Genomic DNA, 16,805 nt, shown 5'->3' with positions numbered 1-16,805 from the left:
TCTTAAATGATTAATGTTGGTTCACAAATTGTACCAAAAAGACAAAGTTGGTTCACCATTTATTCTTTCACTTCTCCTGTCTTCATCATATTGTGCTTTACCAAATTTTAAAAAACATGATTAACTACACATGCCATTTTCTTATATGTTTGTGGACCAAACAAAGTGCTTATATTAACAATCGATGCCTTGTTTGTTTCATTTGGTATGCTGTGTCATTTGACTTTATTCTAAGTCTGAAATTTGTTATATCAATAATACTACCAATACTATACTATTAATATACGTACATGATACACTAATACCGCTTTGAATGCCCTAAGAAATGATTGAGACGGAAGGGGTGTAGTTCTTTAAAAGTTGTTTAACCTTCTCATTTGTTATATCAGCACAAATGATTCATATATAATGTGCTAAGTGTGACTTAAAATCTCATCACGCGTATAAAAGAGATAGTTGAAAAATTTAAATTTTTTAGTAGGCCTCTGCCCCCCCCCCCCCCCCCCCCATGAGGCGGAGCAGATGCGAGGCAAGTGACAATTGTTGTTTCATTTCTGCCTCAACCGCAAGATGGCTAGGTCCATCCTCGAGACAAATGTTCAACTAGGAAAATTTATTCGCGAGGCAGGTGTCTCTCGGAGTATATGAATATGATGATAAATTCATTCCCAAAACTGTAAAAAAAAACCATAAAAAAAAAAAAAAAAAAACCCTTACACTCCATGGACCATGATATTATCAGTATATTAAAAAACAAGCCATATGCGACCAAAAGAAAAGTCTAGAAATGGAAAACATTATAAAATAAATGGTTAATTAAGTAAATGATCCATGTAAATATTTAGAATTTTGTTTTTAGTCCCTATAAAATAAAACCACACTTTTTAATCCTATAAAATTTTTCATCCCTATAAAATTTTTCCATTAACATTTTTAATCCCTGTCAAAAATTTCCATCAATATTTTTTATCTCTAAAATGCTTAAGAAAAAAGTTACTGGAACTAAAAAAAAGTGATTTTATTGTGTTGGGATTAAAAACTTAATTAAACCTAAAATAAAAACCCCAAGATGATTTATATCGACTGTATCGCCTTTCGTATGTATGTATGACCATTTCCTATTAGACATTAACCACTCCTCTTTGTTTATTTCACCCGCCAACTAACTTTCTCTTCTGTTTTCTACTAATACCATGCATCATTTTCACATCTATATCTTATACACTAAAGATATTGAGACACTATTTCTTTTATACACTTTTGCGATATTTGATTAATCACATTTAAAAATATAATTAATTTAGTTATGTAGATTATTAATTCAATTTTTAATGACAAATATTGATAAATTAATTGATTCGACTTGAATCATGTCCTTGAGCTCTTTAAATTTTAGTTCAAACAAGTTGAGGTACAATCAACTATATGATTAATTAACTATAATTCGATAATTTTAAATGTGGTCTAAATTAATTATAAGTTAACCAACATAATGTGAACACAATTGATAGATGTTTAAGTATCTTTTTTTTTTTAACAATAAAAAATGGAATATATTAAAAACGCAAGAGAATTCTCAAGCACAAGGTGTGCTTAGAGAACACTTAGAAGTACACAGTTACAAGGTCAAAGAAAAAAAGAAAAAAATAGTTAGCCAACGCCGAAACAAACAAAAGGGCTTGACCACCACATACCAAAATTAGGCCGAATAGAAATATTAACGTCTTCATCCAGCAAAAAGAGTGTAATTTGACTTTCTCTATCAAATGATGGATGGTATTCTCTGTATTTTCGAAGACCCTACTATTTCTTTCATTCCACATAACTCACACACAACATAACCAAATCAGTTGCATAAAAGATCAACGAGTGCACGAGCCACCAAGAGAGTAAACAAACTGCCTGATAAAAATGCTCTGACATTCGATAAGGCTTAACTGAAGATATCCCCAACCAAAACCGAATATTTTTAAGTATCTTAAAAATATGGTTCAAAATGACAAATGGTATGAAAAATATTTATCGAAAAAAGTCAATCCCTTAAATAAAATTCAGTTATGTGCATGGAAATACATTAATTTACCAAGAAAAATAAATTAATCTATGCTTAATTGACTTAACCACGTGTCTAATATATAATGAAAATTAAATGTCCATAAAACGTGTTGATTATATGTTATTGTTCACACATATACATAGGGTTATATATCTATATTAATTTATTTATCTATATATACGATAGACATAGAAACTAAACTCTATATTCGCTAGAACTGTTGTTTGTTTAGAGTTATATCTATCTATTTATCTACCATATATATTCGATACAACAAACACTCGTTAATTCACGTCAAACATAACAAACTCAGATTAACCCTAGAAACATCTACATACCTCTATATATATATTTATATATAGAGAGAGAGGAAGAAACAAAGCAAGTTAGAGAGAGAGAGAACATCATGGCTGGTCTACCAAGATCTGAAGTATCATTCAGAAGATCAGGTTCATCTGGTCTTGTTTGGGATGACAGATTCTTATCAGGAGAATTAAACAAACTCAAGCAAGAAGAAGAAGATAATACTACTAATAATTCCAAAGAGCTTCGTGTGAAAACCACCGTACAAAGAAGCCATTCCACCGGTGCTGGAAGAGGATACCGTACCGGAAAAGTTTCACCAGCGATCGAACCACCGTCTCCAAAGGTCTCCGCGTGTGGATTCTGTAGTCCTTTTGGGAAAAAGGGTCAACGATCAAAGCCCGGTAAACGTCGGTCGAGGTAGGTATGGTAGCTTGTTGTTGAATTGAATCATAGTGAGTGTTTTCCGGTGGCCGGAAAAGGGATATTCCGGTGAGTAGGGTGAGTTTTTTTGAGTTGAGTTCATAAGAAGAAGAATAAATAACAGAGTTGTGAATTTTAGCTCTCTGTTTTTACTTTTGCTCTTTTGTGTCTCAGTTTATAGCTTTTTTTTTTTATATATATTGTGTTTGGATTAATTGTTGGCTTGTAATTATTATGTGCATAATAATAGTTGTGTTTAAACATCAATAGTAACATAAAATTATAGAATCGAAAATAAAATACAATAAACTCGATCGATCTTTCTTAACACCTTTTGGTTAATGGTGTTTATCCCGTGACTATGGAGCAACTATAATTTCGTTTTTATTTTTGTGATGAATTAAGGTTTACAGTGCGACAGCCAATATCGATCTTTGTGTTAATATAATTTGGTTAATGGTATCTATATCTATGAGTATAGAGCAACTATAATTCCGTTTTTATTTTTATGATGAATTAAGGTTTACAGTGCGACAACCAATATATATAGCATTTCAGTTTAATTTACAAAGATATCTTTGAACCAATATATATTTATACATAGTTCCGTTTTATTTATGTGACAAACAAAAGTTCACAGTTTTATTTCTCAACACTCCGTAGTTTGGCTCCTCCTCTGCCCATGTCCTTCTTTGCATATATGAGTTATAGTCAACAATTTGTTTGAAGGGTTAATGAGAATTTTGATCTTGGTACAAAGTAAAGGCTTATATACCTTTAAACAAATTTTGGTTATATTTAAAAGCTGAATTGTTTGAGTGAATTCGAGTTTAAATATATAACAATGCATAAAAGAAAATAGGAGATTTTGGTTTAGATTATTTATTATTCCAATTATATACCTTTAAACAAATTTTCGTATAATAATCCAATATTGTAGATGTTGTTGAAAAAGATAAAATTTTATATGATATTTGTTATATTATTGCGTAGTTTAAAAAGATAAGCATGTTGTTATAATTTGAAATCGATAACATTGTAAACATAATTTCAATTATACCCTGAAATAAAATTGCCTATAAGGATGCTATATTGTCAGTGTCATTAAAAATGTAAGAATTTATATTATATTTGTTATATTATTTACATCATTGAAAAAGATAAGTATAGTTTGTTGCAATATAAAAGTGTAAAATATTTATACACTATTCTATTCAAGAAAATAACTTTAATCAAAATATAAAGTTTACAAATATTAATGTTTGTAATTTAAACACATTAGCGTAATCTAAAAAATGTCTGAACGCTAGTTTATATCTAAAATAACAAATATTTCAAATTAAAATATGAAAATTCCAAATTTTTGTGTACTTTTTTATTTAAATTTTGTAATTCATTTAAACTTATTTTTTACGGTTTAAACTCGTTTTTTGGGGGCAAGAGTATTTGTCATAGCAACAAATTTCCCCAGCATGTCCCAATATAACATGCCAAGAAAGACAATATAATAACATGCCAAAAATAATATAGGTACAGATGGATTTCCTAATTAATGGGATCAACCAATAAGATACGTATATACGAGGGTTAGCCTATAATTCCGTATACAATTAGGTTAAGCTAATGATTAGATTATATTTGAGCTAATCTTCCTCCCAAAATTGTCTTGACTTGGCAGATGCCAACCCAACTTTGATAGTTATCAATTTTTATAAGACTCCAAACTCAATTCACAATTTTCAATTAATTATAATACTCCCTCCCATCACATTTATAAGCAAAACAAAACTATCACTACTAGAAAATATACATTTGACATCAGGGTTTTCACAAATACCTGAAGGGAAAAGACACGCGGTGGCAATTTTGAAATTTTAGCGAACTTTGATGAAGTTGTTCCCATCAGTTGAGGAAATGACTGAAGGGAAAAATAAATGCTAAAGAGTTTTGACATCAGTGGAACTAATGCATGAGGGAAAATATATGCGGTGGTAATTTGGTAATATTAGTGAAATTTTCACATAGGTGCTGGTGATAGATACGAGAAAACACACTCAGATTTACAAAACTTGAATGTTCTTTTCTAAAGCTTCTAGTTTTCACGTTTTTTAACAAAACAAAGCTTCAATCACTCAACCCTAATCTCTCAGCTCTCTTCGTCTTCTCCCGTAGTCGTTCTCGCCATCACTCATGTTGTTCTTTACACATTCTCATCAATGGTGGATTACAAATCTAAAGAGGTAAACAATTTTGAACCCTAATTACTTTTCAAATCTACTCGAATCAATTCCTATTGAAGAGGAAACAGAAGATCTAGATCAAGATCTTCATCAGTTTTTGGTTTTCGTTCTAGATCTAGATCTAGATATACGTTTTCGTTATATGTGATGAACAATTTTCACTCTTCATTCTCATATCTAAACCTAAATTGCATTTTATTTTATTTTTATTTATGTGGATTTTTTTATTTTTTTATTTGTTTGATCTGATAGGGTTTTCGTTTTTTGATTTGTAGGTTAGTTCTTACTTTATGGACTTTGTGGAAAGGTGTAATGAGGCAGAGTGTGCGATGTGTATTTATAAATTTCCAATTGATTATATTCCGAAGGGGAGGGCTGAGGATTTGTATGGGAAATTTGTGGCATTTGAGAAACAGTATGGTGATAGGGAAGGGATTGAGGATGCTATTGTTGGGAAGAGAAGGTTTCAATATGAAGATGAAGTGAGGAAAAATCTGTTGAATTATGATTATGGTTTGATTATATAAGATGGAAAGAGAGTGTCGGGAATAAGGAAAGAACTATGGAGGTTTATGAGAGAGCTATAGCTAATGTTCCTCTAGCCGATGAGAATCGATACTGGCAGCACTATATTTATCTGTGGTATGTTTGATTTGAATTTTGTTTTGGTAGCTGTTTGTTTATTTATTATTTAGTGATTTTGCATTTTCTTGTGGTATTTATTATTTGTCCATGTGTAACTTTGGATTAGTTATGCACTTTATGAAGAACTTAATGTTGGAGATATTGAGCGAACAAGAGACGTGTACAGGTAAGCAGCCTTTTCTGAACCTCCGAGCATTGTGTTTATATATCTGTTTTGTTCCTCAATGTGATACTGAATTGAGGATTTGTAGTACTTTCTGTCCATGGTTTTCCTGAATTGTATGCATATTCTTTATGGGGTATCTTTGTTGGGAATCTTATTAGTCTAATAATCATGTCGTTCACTGAAAGTCAGTGCAAGCTTTTTACATCAATGAGATTGTGGGGTTTGATTCTTTCCTGGTTCTTATATAGGGGTACTGTTTTTAAAAGCAGTGGTTTTGTTTTTGCCTCCTTTTTGTTTGATGAAATGATTTTGTAAACATTAAAATAGCCTTTTTTAGGATGGTTTAATTATGCTTATTTTTAATTTTTATTATTAGATTAATAGTTACTATAAGTACCTAGTTGATGTTATTTAGAATATGTGCTTCTACTGTTATTTCAACTTGATTCTTGGCTATTCTGTATAATTTTGTTTTAGTCTGGTTATAATAGTTTTAAATTGGATTTGTGAACTATATAATATCATCCAAAGTTGAAGTGCTAGTAGTAATGCACCTTCAGGTCTAGAATTCACAAGCTAGATATCCAATCTGCATAAATTCGAAGTGCTAGCTATTGTTAGTTCTTGCTTGCGACCGGAAGTTCTTCATACTTGCAATTGCATTATTTTGATCAATGCCTTTTTTTTTTTTGTTAAATTGCTTTCAGTTTGTGATTCAATTGGTCATTGTGGTAGCTTTCTTTGATAGGCAATGCTTTCTAAGTTTTTCTGTACTTGTGGACCTCCTTTTTCCTGTGCTTTTGATATTGGATTATTTTATTTTGCAATCTCTTTAATTCATCTAGTTTAAGAGCCTTTTTAGGATGGTTTAATTATGCTCAATTTTTATTTTTATTGAGTTAGTGAATATGTACCTGGTTGATGTTAGAGAATATTTACAAGCTAGACACTATTCTAGGCAATTGCTTTCTTTGATAAGTGTCTTTTTATTTGTTAAATTTTTTCTCATGTATGTTCTTTATTATGCGAGACAATAGTCTAGGCAATTGCTTTCTTTGACAAGCTATGTAGATAAAATAGTGATTTTTTATGTGAGGAATGGAATAGTAAACTAGTGCACTACATCAATTTATACTTCAGTTTTGACTCTAATATATACACAGTAGTTGTTTTTTTATTGTTCTTTGGATTAACCTGCAAGTAGTAGTTAGTTAGGTAAGGCTCTTAATTTTAGAGGGTGACTTCAAAATTCAAAACCTTGACATTATGTTTGAATTATGTTAAACTCATTAATATTACTCTCTCAAAATTACATTTTTTTTTTCATTTTGTTTATCTAGCCTCAACATTGTTTCATGGAATTTTAACTTTAAGTTCACTAGAAATTCAGAAGTAAGGTTTTAGTTATTTATTTATGCATACCCATCAATTTAGTCTCTATTATTCTTTAGTGTTAACCATGGTTCTCTTTTTGTTGGATGTAGTGAGCTGTACAAAAACAACATTCAAGGAACTATTCTTCTACAACTTGGAAACCTCAAGAGTCTTGTTAGCTTGTACTTGTGTAACAACAACATAACATGAGTTACTAAACCATAAGTTGCCTATTTCCTCATGTCATTTATCTATGTATACATGTGATTGTGCAAAGTTTATAAGCAAGATTGAGATGTATTTGCTGGCTTTCTATATTGATTGTACCACTGATGGAGTTCTCAATTGTGGTCTTCCTCACATGATTGTTACTCCCCTTGCTTATTATTTGTAGGAAGAAGTGATCTTGGTATGCATAGTTTAATTGATGTTGTTGATGGTCTATTTACTCAACTCAGGATCCTGGGACTTTGTCTTTCAATTGATGAATAAATTGACAATTTTGTGGTCTCAGGACAAAACAATAGCCCCCTGTATTTCTAACTTATTTTAATCTATTTCTGTTGTAGTTACAAGTTTTTGGGCTGCTTTGAGCTTCCTCCTGCTATTTGTGTATCCAATTCCTGAACCTCCAACAACAAGTTGAGTTTCACACGGCTTCAATGGTGTTGCCTTCGGAGCTGTAAGTAGTTTCTCATACTTAGTTGTCAGCTAAAGTTGTTCTGCTTCTGGTGGTGACTAAGAGTCAGATTGGAAAGAGATAAACAGTGGTTGATTTATCATATAAATAGATGCATGTTGACCAATGTACATGGACCCTGTGTCAAGATTTTGGATCTTTTTTAATTAATGAGGTATGTAAGTATAAAAATATGAAGTTTAATTAGGCACATGTTATTGTTCGAGAACATGAGATTTTTCTTTGGTATACTTATTGTTAAAACTATGTAGTGTAATCTTCAGAACTATGTAGTGTAAACTTTGGTCTACTTAGATCATTGTCGACTATAAAATTTAGTCTAATGGTTGTAAACTATAAAATTTTAGTTGTGATTGATTTAAAGATGAAGTGAGGTACTAGACGTTAGTCCTTAGTCTCCAAGTACAAAGAACATGTGTAAGAAATAGAATTTAGAGATAAATTTACTTTTAGTAACATAAGATTTTGGATACTTTTATGTTAACGAGATGTACTTAAATTTTGAACCGTTGATATTTGTGTTATGCATGTTTGTTAATAATGTGGGTAAGGACTAGAACCTACAAATGTATTTACTTTGAATAACAATTTTTTTTGGATAATTTATATTATTGTGATGCACTTAAATTTAGAATTGTGGATAATTTATGTTATGCATGTTTGTATATCATATTAAGAAATGTTTTGGTTTTGATATGATATAAGATAAAGACTAGATCTAATATGGTAATGCAGTAAAAACAGAGGCATAAATACTGTTTTTTTTTTATAAGAAAGTAAGATTTCACTTCAGTTGAGCCTGATGCTGAGGTGAAAAATAATTTTTTTATTTTGAAAAATTTGACTTCACATCGGTGGTTTCCTTATTGCCGATGTGAAAACCCATATGTTAAGCTCTTAACGACACTTATCACATCAGCGCAAAGTAACCCGATGTGGAAAAGAAGATTTCACATCGGGTATATACCCGATGTGAAAAGGGGTAGACATACAACCTCACCTTTAGTTACATCGGTTGGGACCCGATGTGAAAAGTCGAATTCCACTGATGTGAAATGTCATTTCTGTAGTAGTGTATTACTTTTTAAATTCATTAAATACATAAGTATTTAGTCTACATTATAGATCAAATACATTAATTATTGATCTCTTAATAATCTACTGGTTTTTCATTCAAATTGAATTTCAACTCAAGGATTAATAATGTACAAATTGAATTTTAATTGACAAAATTTACCTTTGACTTTTACCCATGACACTTGGTAGCTGGTAGCATTTGTTTAACTTATTTTAGCCTATTCAAGTTATATTGTTGACATTGATATATGTTGATTCAAATATATTGTGACATTGAATTGTGTTGATTCAAATAATATTGTTGACATTGATATGTGTTGATTCAAATAATAGACAGCTTTTAAAAAATAAAAAGCTTAAAATTCAATTCTACATGCATAGAAAAAAAAATTAAATTCCCCAATTTTGAGGTATTCCTAAAGTTATTATTTAATGACACGACTTGCCTAAAAAATATCTATTTGTAAACTTGACAAAGATTCATCCCTATATTTTTTTTTTTTTTGTTACCATTCATCTCTATATAAGCAGTCGTTAAACTTTTACTAATCATATTATTAAAAAAAAACTTTTACTAATCATAGTCAATTATTGAACAAATAAAAAATTGATGACACGACTCAACTTATAAAAAGATAAACAAATTAAAAAACCAAATTTGAATATGTAACGGTTCAATGTCAGTAGTGCAAGATCTCATATTGATTTGAAAGTTGAACAACGAATTTGTCCAAATCAAGATGTTTTTCTTTTCAAGAATGTTTCTGTTTGGACATTTTAGAACAAAGTCTAATGTTCCATCCACGTGAAAGTGAAAGCCCTTGTGGTCACTAATCACTTATTTGTGTTTTGAAAGAATCATAGTCGAGCATTAACATTTCCCACTAACTCATCCTTATCAATTTTCTTTGGGGATATTATACTGTCTTCCAATAATAACACTTTGGAGTTTTTTTTTTTTTTTTTTAATATAGCTTTTGATGAAGAGATGCACACTCCCATGCAATATCTGAAAATTATCAACTTAGACATGATTTACAACATAATATACATATGATTAGAGAATTTAAAATTCGAGCTCAAGTAATAACGAATGAGTGAAATGTCGAGATATTATCAAGAGTTGTCGAAACATTTTGAGTCATTATGGTAATTTTGAGTAAGTTGTATTAGGAGACAAGTAAATCGAGTGACTCATGCTTTGACTAGGACAACTCGTTCTTAGTCATCAAGTTTTTAATTATATTTAACCTTGTATTGAGAATTACATTTTAATGACGATGCAAAATTTTTACCCATAAAAAAAAGGCTTAGTTAAAAAAAAAAAATAGTGATTCTCCAAATATTTATTTTTAAGGACAAAATGGAAGCAAAGAATCACTATTATATACTTCCATGGGGGGTGAATAATAGTGGATGGTAGACAAAGAATCAATGGAATAAGACAGGAATGGTAGGCAAGATCTTGTAAGATCAACTCCAAAAATGTATGATAACCTTGAAATACTTCAATGTTTAGTTATAAGTTAATGCGTCAAATCAAACAATAATTGACAAATATTAATGTGATTCGCGATATCCATGCACAAGTCAGGTATGAAATATTTTCAAGAGTGGAGAAGTGTCTCATATTGTCTACGATAGATTGATGCTTGAAAATCCTTCAAAACTCTAACAACCATCGAAGCCGCTCCCAATACATCGGTTGTCTTTTCCTTCTTTTAGAGAGTTACATGGTGTTTCGGTTATTTTCTTGATTCTGTAACTGTAACTGATGCTATAAGGACAATAGTCCTTGATTGCATGATTCTCATTCATTATTATTAGTAGAATTACAGCATACACCTTCAATATCCAAGGACAACAGTCCTTGATTGCATCTTTTCAAAATTCCATTAACATTTTTTCCAGCTAGCAGTTTGCCTTTGGCATAAAAACATCAAGTTTTGTAATAGTTCCATTGATGCTCAACATATGTTGCAAGAATATAGCGCAGTTTACCATAACTAAATGCAAACTTCAACTGTTAATGTGGAGAGTAGGTTATAACAAAAGATATTATAAGGGCAGACTGGTTTTATATAAGCTATTTTGGAGAGCTTATGGAAATAAGCTGAAAACAACTTACAGACACATTATAAGTTGTTTCCAATAAGCTCTCCCAAATAGTCTATAACTGCATATGCAGGTAGATAAACTCAAATTAGTCAATTCAAACAAGCTTTATATCTTTTGTCGACATTCAAGGAAGTTCAGCCACCAAAGAAACAATAAAATTTGATTGTGTGATACCTATCCATGTGAAGAATTAATGTACATAAATACCTTGATAGTTCATAATTATTTGTGGAGAATTGTCCATGTGAGAATCAAAGATGATGGATATATAATAGTGATTTTAGTATGGATCACAATATGTCCATGATTAATCATAAAATTAACTACTACTAACTAGAAAAGTATTAGTATAGGATATCTTTTTTGGTATAGGATAGGATAGCCATGGCTTGTTCAGTTACAATTTAACTACGAAATTTTGTGAGGCTCTTTTTTGCTGACAGAAATTTTGCTACGTAATTCATTGATAATTAGTTATGGATTATAATTTATAGTTAATCTTTTGATCCACCATGAATCATATGACAAGTGATTCATGCTGGAATCCATCAATAATGATCTACATTAACTCGTATGAGCTTCTTTCACAATAGAAATAGTTAATGTTACCTATTTCTTTTTTTTTTTTTTGGTAGATATGTTACCTATTTCTACTCAGGGGGTGTTCGTTTCCTGGATTACAAATTTCCTACCATGAATGTGAAATTGGAAATCCTTGATTCCCATGTTTGTTTCAAATTTTCATAAATTATGCCTAGGTACTTTTTATTCCTTGCACAAATTAAACCCACTTTCTTTTCATTTTCATGTATCAGTCTGACAAATTTTTGGTCGTATTTGGAGGATAAAATAAGCAAGTTTTGCTCAATTGGTATAAAAGATTGCATTAAAGCTGAGAAATGGAGTTAAATGAATGCATAAGTCCTTGCAGACCTAAGTAATTTTTTAAGTATAATATTTAACACTGAAACTTGCATGAAACAACTTATCATGAAAAAGGGCATTATAATGCAATGACAAAATTCGGCATAGAAAATTGAGGGAGATTTCATCAGTCTAAATCTGACACTATTTCTAAAATATTGAATCTGGTCTCAATTTTAGGATCTACAAATGCAAAATTCTCACTAACATGCACAAGAAACCTGTGTTGACGGCCTTATCAGAGGCAGCAGCAACGTCCCGAAACCTGCGCTACCGAGGGCCAAGATTCGGGCATCCCTGAGCAAGAGGCAGGTCCATGTTTTCTACCGTTCTGAAAGTTCTAGGTACCATCTTATCAACATATAGAGTTCCATCCAAGTGATCACATTCATGTTGTAAAATCCGGGCCTGCCAACCAGAAGCAGTTATTTTGATTGGTTCACCATTGCGATCCAAACCTGTAACTTCAACGTCAAGGTGACGTTCCACCACAGCTCTAAATCCATCAACACTGCAAAATGTTATATAACAGATGAACATGTTAATGGTGCCCTGGATTGAAGGACTGCATACACTGTTTTTTTACACGAAATTTAAGTAAATCACAAAAACCATCTAAGCATAAGCAGATTAATTTCCGAAAATTATCAAAACTACTATGAATTTATAAAAGTTAGTACAGGGATGCTAACCAAGAGCTATCAGTGAGTTGAGATAACTTGTATGTGAAAGAAAGTAACGGTACTCTTTAGCCATTAAGCAATAAATAATAATCACTTATCAATCAGCTTTGAAACAATTGTTTAAATGGAGTCATTGTATGAAATGTCAAATTGGTTGCTTCAATGACTCTGTCTTCGCATTAGTCTTATTCCGTATTTCAAATTAATCGAGAAAAAGTGGGATACGATATTGGTTTCGTACTGAATTTTAGAGTTTAGCCATTAGTCGTGAAATGGTCAATAGCCTATTGGGAATTGGGAGGTAAATGTCAGTGTTGTCAATCCTGTATGGCGGAACAATAACAATTTGTTAAAATTCTGCTGCACTTTTATAATGCTGCTAGATCCGCTATTAGACAACACAAGTAAATGTACAAATCAATACATGCACAAATTTCTTAGATTAAAAGAGGGACACAATTGTTTAAACTTCACATCTCAGTTGCTTGCACGCTCGAACAATTAAATGAATAGTTAGGCAAATCAAGTGTGGTAAGAAACAAAGATGGAAAACCGAAAAGGACAAATCATGATATACCTCAAACACCCTTCAAAAAACAGGGCAGTCCTTTTGCTCGTACTCTTCAGCTTGGGATTCAGGATCACCTGCAACAAGAGAACCAATGAATTATATGTATTAAAGTACCGAACCTTTACGACAAAAAGTAAATATTTACTGTCAATATTCTCCTTTTCTCAGCATAAGAACATACCAAAAGATCAAAAGGATGTCTATCTTGAGCTTTGAGCACTTCCTTTGGGGCATAACTAATAAATTCTTCGGTGTCTTCCAAAACAATTATCTGCATAGCGCATACATGAAAATTCCAAGTTCAAATTACTTTCAATTTATAGGAATAAAAAAACTTTTCAAGCTGGAGTGAAAGTGAGTTCCACAAATTCACTTTCATTTTCCAACATTATTGTTGTCATAAGCAAGCAATCATGAAGTACTTTCATTCTAACTTCTCACTTCTCGGCATTAACAAATTAAGTACAACTTTAATCTATTTGAACTTCAATTCAAATAGAGCTCATTCGCCCCTTTTGATTCTTTTCCTTCTTAGTCCTTTATTTGAAGTGTGGTAACACTTTTAAATAACTTATATGCATAATCAATTAACTTAGCTCCTTCAAAATATTGAGTAAACTACCAATTTAGTCAATTTAGTCCTCAAGTGTCAACTTAATACCTGAAATTAACTAAATTTCAAAATGATCTTTGAATTTCAATAATCTCAATCACATTAGTTTTTACAAGATAATTTCAGAGACGAGATAATTTCAGGGACGACTAAATTGACCTATCCAAAAAGACTAGTACAACAACAACAACAACCAAGCCTTATCCCACTAACTGGGGTTAGCTACATGAATCAAACGACGCCATAGTGTTCTATCAAAAACCATATTTTCATCCAACTCATTAATCTCTAGATCCATCTTGATAGTTTCTCTTATGCTTTTTCTAGGTCGTGCTCTACCTCTAGTAATTTAACTCCCCTCCATTTGATCTACTCTCCTAACTACAGAATCCACAAGTTTTCTCTCTACATGCCTAACTACCTCTAGTAATTTAACTCCCCTCCATCTGATCTACTCTCCTAACTACAGAATCCACAAGTTTTCTCTCTACATGCCTAAACCACCTAAGTCTAGTTTCTACCATCTTTTCACTATAGGTACTACCCCAACCCTCCCTCCCTCCCTCCCTAATGTTGTCATTTCTAATCCTATCCCTTCTAGTCTTACCACACATCCAACGCAACATCCTCATCCTGGCCAACATTCTGTCACGTACAACATCACCGGTCTTACAGCTGTCCGATAAAAATTTCTCTTCATCTTGATCGGTACTTTCGTATCAAAAAGACTAGTATGATCGGAAAAAAAAATCAATTCCATGAACTATTTTTAAATATTAGTAATTTCAAATACTAAATTAACAGATCCCTACAATTTCAAAACCAAATAGATATTGACTCAAAATATTTATTCAAACTGCAATACCATGATAATGATGATGATGATGATAAAATGGTGATAACTAATGAATAAATAATACCAGTAGTGCACAAAAACAACACAGTCTGTAGCACTGCCAGGTAGTCAGGAACGAGTCCCAGCACGTAGGATCGCACGATCTTACGTGCCACAGCACCTCGACCGTACTTCGGTCCTACTTACGAACCGTGTTTTCTCTGTTTCCTCTGTTTTTTGCCGTTTTTCCTCTGTTTCCTCTGTTTTATTGCTTGGTTCCTCTGTTTTTCCTCTAATATATCTGTTTTTATGCTTGGTTCCCCTGTTTTCCCTCTATTTTCCCTATATATTTCTCTCAATTCTATCAACAACCTATCGATCCTACTTACGAACCGTGTTACGTTCCTCGTGTTTACGTTCTTTCACCGGCCGACCGATCCTACGTAGGAACTCGTTCCTGACTACATCACTGCGGCTTCAGATTGAAGGCATGTCCGACATACCAGTGATACATATGATATGACTGATACAAATGGTTACGTTTAATCACTTTATCTTCTTAAATTATTGGCATTGTCTATATCTCAGTGTCAAAATCATGTCTAGTGTCTATGTCGGTGCTCGATAGACAAACACAATGTTGTGTATGGCTCATTGGTATTGACAAGTGGTCCAAGACAACGAGCGGCGCAAGACTACAACTAGGCAAGGGGAATGTTGTAACTTAGACCGAGTTGTAACACGGTAAACCCTACTTCTTTAACTATCACTAAAACGGAAGTACAACTACTTTGTAATCTAAAACATAAGCGAAATTGGCCGAACTTCGTTAACAGACATTATTTCTAACTCATTTACACATATACACAAAGATGAATTGAGCAAGTTAAACACAAATTTCAACAATAACATAGTCATATAATAAAAAAATAAATATCATCGTGAGCTTAGCTCAATTGGTATGGATAATGCATAATATATGTAAGGTCCGGGTTCAAACCCCAGCCACCACAAAAACAAAAAAAAAATGTGGGGGGGGGGGTAAATAAAAAAACAGAAAAATCATGAAGAATGCAACTAACCCTAGAAGAAACTCCAATCTGAGGAGCAGCTAAACCAACACCAGGAGCTTTCCTCATAACCCTAATCATATCATCAATAATTTTCTGCACTTTATCAGACATTATCTCACTAGGATCAACTTCTTGAGCAGGTTCATGAAGAACAGGGTCACCAGCTTTAACAGTATCAGGCAAATCCATCTTCTTCTTCTTCTTATCATCTTTTGTACGACCAAAAAAAAACCCTGCTCTTGTTCTTATAGTAGCATTTTGAGAAGATGAAGATGATAAGGTTAAAGTTAATGGTGGGGGTTTTGAAAATGGTGATAGAGAAAATGGGGTTGTTGTTTGAAGTGTAAAGAGAGAGTTTTTGGTTCTGGATAGTGGAAGTATACACCGTAAGTGTAAAGCTTCCATGGCCTTCATTTTCTGAATATCTCTCTGTAAAATCTTCACCACGAAATGGGTGGGTTTATGGATTGTGTTTATTCTTCTACGGAATTTTTGGGTAACCAAGTCATACCAATTTCATGGTTTACTCGAATTTGATGACTTACCTACACAATTTTACAATATTTTTACAATTTTGGCTAAATTATAAACTTTGATCCCTTAATTAATTTTTGAATTTCGTTTTGATTTTCTAATTAACAAAAGTTTCATTTTGATCTTTAAATTTATCTCTGTTTATCAATTTGGTTCTATGAAGCCCGAATACGAGTTATGATACGGATACGATACTGCACCGATATATCGATACGAAATTTTTTAAAAAATCAAAATACGATACGACTGAGATACGTTAATAAAAAAATTATATATATAAATGTACAATATAATTATACCAATTTTTTAATATGAAAATATATTAACAAACAACATAAATCAGTCATAGGCTCGCAGCACATCAACATAAATATAAATAATATTGACGATTAAGAGAGTGATTATTAGCCAATTACATACACAATATACCTCAAAAGAGCATCATCAGTGTTATATTATATCCAAAAGGA

The 16,805-nt window shown here is 31.9% G+C and overlaps 3 protein-coding genes across 4 annotated transcripts; 2 read left to right on the top strand and 1 right to left on the bottom strand.

Moving 5' to 3' along the window:
* The first annotated feature begins 2,261 nt into the window (after positions 1–2,261).
* Positions 2,262–3,077, top strand: LOC25491324 (MAPK kinase substrate protein At1g80180). Its single transcript, XM_024782245.2, has one exon. The coding sequence runs from the start codon at positions 2,463–2,465 to the stop codon at positions 2,781–2,783; it is 321 nt and encodes a 106-aa protein (XP_024638013.1). The 5' UTR covers positions 2,262–2,462; the 3' UTR covers positions 2,784–3,077.
* Positions 3,078–4,174: 1,097 nt separating this feature from the next.
* LOC25491323 (crooked neck-like protein 1) lies at positions 4,175–8,431 on the top strand. Of its 2 annotated transcripts, XR_005645991.1 has the most exons (5): positions 4,175–5,022; positions 5,298–5,664; positions 5,774–5,833; positions 7,318–7,616; positions 7,777–8,431. XR_005645991.1 is itself a non-coding variant. In XM_024782246.2 (4 exons), exons 2-4 carry the CDS (start codon positions 5,585–5,587, stop codon positions 7,415–7,417), a joined length of 240 nt encoding a protein of 79 aa, XP_024638014.1. In that variant the 5' UTR covers positions 4,178–5,022; positions 5,298–5,584; the 3' UTR covers positions 7,418–8,431. The 2 variants fall into 2 exon arrangements, 1 of the variants encoding a protein (XP_024638014.1); XM_024782246.2 differs by having other exon boundaries at positions 4,178–5,022; positions 7,318–8,431.
* A 3,642-nt stretch (positions 8,432–12,073) lies between these two features.
* LOC25491322 (peptide deformylase 1A, chloroplastic) lies at positions 12,074–16,331 on the bottom strand. Its single transcript, XM_013599214.3, has 4 exons — positions 15,811–16,331; positions 13,462–13,551; positions 13,287–13,354; positions 12,074–12,537 (listed from the first exon to the last, which is right to left on the bottom strand). Exons 1-4 carry the CDS (start codon positions 16,213–16,215, stop codon positions 12,297–12,299), a joined length of 804 nt encoding a protein of 267 aa, XP_013454668.1. The 5' UTR covers positions 16,216–16,331; the 3' UTR covers positions 12,074–12,296.
* Positions 16,332–16,805: the final 474 nt, after the last annotated feature.

This window comes from Medicago truncatula, chromosome 4, assembly GCF_003473485.1.
Source record: "Medicago truncatula cultivar Jemalong A17 chromosome 4, MtrunA17r5.0-ANR, whole genome shotgun sequence".
NCBI classification, from domain to species: domain Eukaryota; kingdom Viridiplantae; phylum Streptophyta; class Magnoliopsida; order Fabales; family Fabaceae; genus Medicago; species Medicago truncatula.
The sequence above is the reverse complement of the archived record's forward strand: the minus strand, read 5'-3'. Positions and strand labels throughout refer to the sequence as shown.